This window comes from Urtica dioica, chromosome 6 (assembly GCF_054948205.1).
Source record: "Urtica dioica subsp. dioica isolate 48M chromosome 6, U.dioica_male_clone48M_v1_H2, whole genome shotgun sequence".
NCBI lineage: Eukaryota > Viridiplantae > Streptophyta > Magnoliopsida > Rosales > Urticaceae > Urtica > Urtica dioica.
The window spans coordinates 6,872,050-6,879,314 of NC_142761.1; the positions used below are offsets into that span (position 1 = coordinate 6,872,050).

At 37.3% G+C, this 7,265-nt stretch overlaps 2 protein-coding genes across 2 annotated transcripts; one reads left to right on the top strand and one right to left on the bottom strand.

Annotated features, from left to right (window-relative positions):
• Window positions 1–1,448: 1,448 nt before the first annotated feature.
• LOC149393184 (stem-specific protein TSJT1-like) lies at window positions 1,449–3,755 on the top strand. The gene is made up of 4 exons (XM_089616980.1): window positions 1,449–1,796; window positions 2,437–2,677; window positions 3,088–3,208; window positions 3,296–3,755. Exons 1-4 carry the CDS (start codon window positions 1,597–1,599, stop codon window positions 3,487–3,489), a joined length of 756 nt encoding a protein of 251 aa, XP_089473106.1. The 5' UTR covers window positions 1,449–1,596; the 3' UTR covers window positions 3,490–3,755.
• Window positions 3,756–3,908: 153 nt separating this feature from the next.
• DMC1 (DNA repair (Rad51) family protein) lies at window positions 3,909–6,966 on the bottom strand. Its single transcript, XM_089616979.1, has 15 exons — window positions 6,872–6,966; window positions 6,673–6,755; window positions 6,332–6,423; window positions 6,170–6,241; window positions 6,028–6,066; window positions 5,799–5,856; window positions 5,601–5,646; window positions 5,458–5,503; window positions 5,029–5,090; window positions 4,860–4,926; window positions 4,688–4,780; window positions 4,541–4,609; window positions 4,377–4,455; window positions 4,091–4,261; window positions 3,909–3,961 (listed from the first exon to the last, which is right to left on the bottom strand). Exons 1-15 carry the CDS (start codon window positions 6,886–6,888, stop codon window positions 3,921–3,923), a joined length of 1,035 nt encoding a protein of 344 aa, XP_089473105.1. The 5' UTR covers window positions 6,889–6,966; the 3' UTR covers window positions 3,909–3,920.
• Window positions 6,967–7,265: the final 299 nt, after the last annotated feature.

A 7,265-nucleotide genomic window follows, 5' to 3' on the forward strand; every position in this document is an offset into this window, starting at 1 on the left:
GGGAGCAGGTAATGTTTGTGGTTGTGGGATTTCTGTGCCGGAGAGAAAATTTCCAGGCCGTATCCTAAAGCGGCAGCGAGGATTTGTTGACGCCAAATAAGGTAGTTGGCTTCTATGAGTCTAAGAGAGATTGCTTGATTTTGTGGTTGAATGACTGGAATGGGAAGGGGAGGAAGAATTTCGGTCAGAATAGGTATAGGTTCTTCATTTTGAACAACTTCTGGGTTTTCCATTTTAATGGACTATATTAATGAGCCAATGGCTCTGATACCATAAACAAATATGGGAAAGTATATAAAGTTCTTTACTGATATATTAAAATGGCTCATTGATTACAAAGCAATAACGTGTATATATACATAAATATTGGCAGTGAGAATAACAAGGAAAAATGCAGACAATGACAACATCTGTAAGAAGACATGACCAATCAGGTAGAGGAATGAAAAGCATCTCTGATGTTATTGGACCAGGCGGGTAACGGTAGGATTGATAGGTACAAGAGTGTCGACATTCATTTGTCATTCACAATGGATATTATGTTGGTGTTGCGGATCGATGACGTGAAAGGGTTTGAGTAGAGTTTGGGCATAGACCTTTTGGGTCTTATTGTTAACAGATGCGACTTGTCGCGTCTGAAATATTTTGTGTCTGAAGTTTCAGTACGTAGTAGTAGTGTTTGTAAATCTACTTCGTCCTAGGCATCAAAGCACAAACATCATATGGGACTTGGATTCTAGCACCGACTCTTTCGTTGATAAATTAAATCTACTTCGTCCTAAGCATCAAAGCACAAACATCATATGGGACTTGGATTCTAGCACTGACTCTTTGGTTGATAAATAAAATATGTATGTCTCATGATTCTGCATAGTATATACTAATATATACCATCCCCTATTATAATATAAGTTAGTGGAAACAACTCAGTCCTCGTTTAGTGAATCTCAACTACAAAATATTATTTAGAATTAGTACTTCTTGAAATTTTCAAGACGTGATGGCATTGCATTATCACAATCTACACATTAGTTACCAATTAGTACAAAACTACTAATACGTTATAGTAAATTAAGGGTTCTGGATTTATTATATAATCAAACAACAGTTTTTCTGTTCACCACGCAAGTTGAAAACTAGTTGGAAAAAAGGAAAATAATATATAACGACCAAGTTATCTAAAGATAACCCTAAAATAATGACATTAGATAACCCTGTTTTAATGACATTATGGATAAGATGACAGGTAATACCCGAAAATTTTCCTAGAACTCAGGGGCGAAATCGGAACTCAAAAAAGTAAAAAAAAAAAAAAAAACAAGTGGATATATAAAGTAGTTGAACTTTATATCCGATAGACAATTACAAACCAAGCTGAAAAGCCGCGAATGTACGTGGAAGAATGAAGGGCAAAATCGGTATTTAATAACTAACTATTTATCCAATATAGAAATAACAACTGTCTGTCCCAAAGAGAAAATCTCTCACTCGTTCAACTTTTGTCTGCTTTCTCTCATCTCTGTGTTCTCTCTCTTTCTCTCTCCTAGTTTTCTTTCCACTTCCGAATTCCGATCACCGTCGATCTCGAAAGCAAGAATGTTGGCTGTGTTCGAGAAGACGGTGGCTCAGAGCCCTGAAGGTCTCCAGAGCCCTCACTCCGACGCCGTTTCGGCTCTGAAAGACGGGCTTTTGGCGCAACATTTCTCGTCCGTGAACCCTTCCTCTGTCACAGTCAATCTCGGATCATCGGGTTTCATGGCTTACTCTCTCGAAAGACAGAATCCTCTTCTCCCAAGGTATCCGATTCGATCTTGAAATTAGTTTCTCTGCTTCTTTTTTCTTTTTTTTTTCTTTTTTGGTGATTTCGTTTCTTGAGAGAGAAAGAGATCGGAATCGAATTAGTTCATTTGTATTTGTACTCCACAAAGGTCATAGATTCACAAAGTAGGGTTTCTTTTTATAGTGATTGTTGTGAGAGTTTGATTTTTCTTTTTCTTTTCCAAATTTGTATGATCTATATCCTATTCTTCTTTTACCTGTTTTGAGTAATTATTATACTCTTTTTTTTTTTTTGAATCGATACTACCGATTTGATATGTTAGCCTCTTTTACCATGTTGAAAAAAAAATTGCTATATGAAAGTAACTATGAGTATTATTATGACTAAAATCTTGAACTTGCGATTGATATGTTAGCCTCTTGTCGTATGTAATGAACTACCATGTTAAAAAAAATTGCTATATGAAAGTAACTTTTGAGTATATTAATATAATTAAAATCTTGAATTTGCGATTGATAAACGGTATGTGATCATCGAGGAGCAATTGGTTCCATGCTTTCTTGGTTGAACTCTGAACCACTATCGTAAACGATTGATTTTTTTTATTTTCCTTCTTGTGTCACGCAATAAAACGATTGAATTTTGTTCGTTGCCAGGCTGTTTGCAGTGGTGGACGATATTTTCTGCTTGTTCCAGGGGCACATAGAGAACATCCCGACTCTTAAGCAACAGTACGGACTGGGTAAAACCGGGAACGAGGCGAGCATCGTCATCGAGGCTTACAGAACCCTAAGGGACCGAGGCCCTTTCTCCCCCGACCAGGTCGTCAGAGACATCCATGGAAAGTTCACCTTCGTCGTTTACGACAGCGCCAAGAAAGCTGTCTTCTTCGCTGCCGTAAGTTCATCGATCTTCCTAATCGTATACAATGCCGTGATGTATGTATTTGTATATCTGTGTATGTCAAGAACCTCACTCAATTAATTAGTAAAAAAAAAAAAAAAAGATAAACAGAACAAAGATAGTTGCAAAATTTCTTCATCTACCAGACTACCACAAATCTAAGTATTCTTTAATCTATATACATGTGTGTATGTCCTATTTAAAAAAATATACATGTGTGTATGTCAAGAACTCCACTTAAACAGTACAAAGATAGTTGCCGAAATTTCTTTCTTTCCCACAAATCTAGCACGATCAGCGAGCCTTTCTTTCTACCGTAAATCGCTCTTGTTTATAGACTAAAAACTCTCAACTATTTTATATCCAATTTGCTAAATATCTACCGATTAATTATATGATTCCAGGATGCTGATGGTGGTGTTCCGTTCTTCTGGGGGACGGACTCCGAAGGCCATCTCGTCCTCTCCGACGACCCGGAGATCGTCAAGACGGGCTGTGGAAAATCTTTTGCGCCGTTTCCCAAAGGTGATTAAAGGAAAACAATGATACTACTACGAAATAATCAAACACAGAATCATAATCCTTAAAAAATTTAATTTTTTTTACCATCAGGTTGCTTCTTCTTGAGCCCGAAAGGTTTGAGCAGTTTCGAGCACCCGCTTCACGAGGTTAAGGCGGTGCCGAGGGTTGACAGCTCGGGAGAGATGTGCGGTGCCAACTTCAAGGTGGACCAAGCGGCTCGCAAGGAGACCAGTGGGATGCCCAGAGTCGGCAGCGCCGCCAATTGGTCCGCTCATCACTTCTGAGCGCTGATCCCTTCGATTTCTTTAAGTTGGGCTTTTTTTTTCGTTTTCTTGATATGACTTTCTTTACTCTGCTTTGAAAGAGGTAGTTTTTCTTGCCTTCTTTGATTGGCTCTGTATTTGACACGAGAGTCGTGATTGCATTTGTATGTCAGAACCTCAGTTACCAAAACCAGAGAATGAGTTTCTGGGTTTGTAATATCTTCAATAATACAACGCCTTGCTTAAACCCTCCCATACTGATAAATGTTCATCTGAATTTGGTTGAATTTTTCCTTTTTTTCTTTTGTATGGGAAATAACTACGGAGTTCAACAAAGGAGAGACGAATTTGGACTCGAGGCGAGTCATTTTTTAAACACCAGTACATATGGCTTAACATTCGAGACTAATTAAACAGAATTAGACTAATTAAACAGCAGTACTTGTGTGGCTTCAATCCTTTGCATCTGCAATGCCTCCTGGTGTTATCTGAAATATGTATCTTTTCGTCAAGAAAAATCTCGGGTTGAATGAACTATAAATTGTTTGATATTGGTGTGTGGATGTTAGCCGAGTATTTTATGGTGATCTATAATGAAATAAATCACTAGTAGCAGCAAAGGATATAGCTTCAGCCTCGGGCAGGTTTGGAGCGTCGAAAACCTTGCAGACACGTTGCTCGCCTTTTCCTTTCCTGAACATTAGCCTGATAGTCGCTGCATGGGCAAGAACGTGCCCTCCTGCGGGTTTCTTTGGATCCGATATGAACACTCCTCCACCTGGGTCTGCTATAACTGCAAACATGATGATCAATGTTAATTCATCAGCGTCCCATATCACACATGTCAAATTAGCATAAACTTGTTTGGTCATGAAGAAAACAGAATTAAGAAAAATAAGAAGCCAAACCTTGGTTGGTCATGTACACTGCAACATTGAATTCCTCGGCTATCTTTATCAGACGGGACAGCATCTGGGCCAGTTTTTGCTGCAATTCAATGGGAATAGAAATTATAAATCAACATGCTAGCAATTGGTATGTTACATAACGATATATGGGTGTTAAGTCTAACCTGGCGATCTGCAAGCTCTCCTCTTCCGGTAAAGTCCACTCGAAAAAGAGCAATGACCGAATCGACAATCTGAAAGCATAAATTTCGTCATTGTCAGAAGTGGAAATGTGTAGTACGTAAAAGGGTTTAGTCAGTGATGGGGCTCACCAGAAGTCTGAATGGTTCTTCAGACATTTTAGCAGCGAGGCCCAGAAGCAGATTGTACTGATGCTCATAAGTGTATGCACGAGCGTAGATGATCTTTATAAGAGAGAAATTTTAGATGATCAGTTGTACGTATTACTCTCCTAGGATGATAATATATTGGATTGAAGCTTACATTGTCAAGAACAGCTCCTGGATCCATCCCAAATCTTTCAGCTATAGGAATAATCCGATCAGGTCGGCTGAAATAGAAATTAGTTGAGAAGAAAACATACAAAACTCCTGGCTTTAGTAGTGAACTAACATTTTAACTGAATCAGTACGTGAAACTTAAAATAGGATACAAAGTTCCTTCAGTGTCGATATATGCAACTTTTCCATTTCCACCATGCATATTTGTAGGAAGCTGCAAAGATAATCCACTAGAATAATCAGCCAGGCGTGAAATTTCACTTGTGGTATCATAAATTGTTAACGTAAGTGTTAGGTTTAAATTCCAGAGTCCCTTGACAGTGTGTTTCAAATTCAAATTACAAAAGATCAAATTGAAAGAGTTCAGCCGTGCATTACGGCTTAAAACGAGCATGTAGGCTTGAAATATGTGAACCTAAAGGCGTGTTGAGTATCATTTTGAAACTGAATCTCACATCAGATTAATGAAATAGAAAAATCTTAGATAACTTGTTATTGCTGGAACTGTAAATCTAGATTTGCAGTGGAAAACCATGCATATCGATGTTTGATAGAAGATGAGAGTAGGATGAGCAAGATACCTGTGTAGAGACGCAGAGAGTATGTGCAAGCTGTGTTTTCCCAGACCTGTACCAATAGCAGAGATGCAAGTAAAAGGTAATGAATCTCTGTGTGAACAAGAGAAAATAATTATTCATGACCGAACAATGTGACATCCTCTCACCTGAATTCGCCGAAGGCTTCTGTTATCGCCATCGTTTCAATCCCACCTTTTCACCATTTCAAACAGAAAAAAAAAAAATAATAAAAAAAAAAATAATAATAATAATAATTCACTGATTTGTATTTTTGCAAACCGAAAGTCTTGATTCGCTTTAAGACGAGTTACAAGTTTATTCAAGTGAAAATAAAGCAAGATCACCTCCTAACAGTTCATCCAGAGCTTGACTTCCAGTTGTAATACGAACCACTGATTTCCTCTACAAGGATACACAAAATGAGATTTGTCAAACTGTCAATTGAGTAATCTGTTAATGAAGTCAGTATCTACGATTTGGACTATTAAGAAATTAGTGCAGAGCTACAGACCGAAATTAAGTTATTCAACTTATGAGATATCTTTTTTTCTTTATAAAGAACAGCAAACTTACTCTGAGTAGAGCGTCACTTCCTGTAATATAACCGAAATTCTGAAACATAGAAATAGGAATTTAAATTATTTTTGACATTATAGTAAATGGTGAAACTAATTGCATAGACTCTCTCAAGTCAGCTTATGATTGTACTACTGACCACTATTTTCTCTGCAGCTTCACATATCTTATCGACTTTAGCCTCAGACAGACCTTTGATTCCAGTCAAATTCTGAAAGATTAAAGCAATAACTTAGCAAAAGCAAAAAATCGAAATCAAATTAGGCATTAGTAAAATGATTTTGTCCAAAGACCATCGTACCTTCTTAGTGTGCATCATCAAGCCATTGCAAGTGTAGATCCCAGCATCTTGAAGCTTCTTCACATCTCCAGCATTGATTCCCTGAGCAATCACTGCACAGAACAAGATTTGCGATTAGAAATAGACTTTTCTCGCTGATGAAGGTAAGAGTGAAAACTGAACTAGATTTAGATGGTCGAGAAACCAAACAATTGCTCTAGAACTTTAGAAGAAGATCAAAACAAATAGAAACAAATAATATATAAATCAGAAGTTAAAAACGAACGAATTTGCATGATCTACGAAATCGAAGTTGAAAGCTGATACTAGAAGCTAGAAATCTTCGTAAGAAACTAACGCACATTTGTCGATCGCTTCGAAGAGGTCTTCTTCATCTTCAATGTCTTCTCGCTCAACGAGCTGCAATTGACTGTGCTCTTCGGCTCTGGTCGCCATGACAGAAAAATTCGCAAATGAAGATTTAGATTTTTGCTCCGAAAGATATGAGATATCAAAATCAGAACATCGAGAATGAGCTCTGATATCAGATAATAGACTTACTTCAGAGAGGCGATCATTTTCCTCAAATCGAATACAAATTCAAATTCAAAATTTCTTTTTCAAAATTCTCTGCCAAATTGAGATATGCGTTTGTGAAGGAAGAAAGAGAGGGAGTTTGCCTTTTATATTGGGCGGGAAATGGATCGACGGGGAGAAGTTTGTTACGAGAGTTTGATATTTCTAAAACCATCCCTGAAGTTTATAATTATCTAAAACAGGCATACTAAAGTTTTAAAGCTCTACAATTGTTGCCACGAAGTTACAATATTACAAAATAATATCTCACATAAAATATAATAACACATGTGAATAATTTAATGAATCAGACCTTGAAAATGTTATGTAACACATGTACGCAGTGAGCCCATACTAATATAAATAATAAAAATAGAGT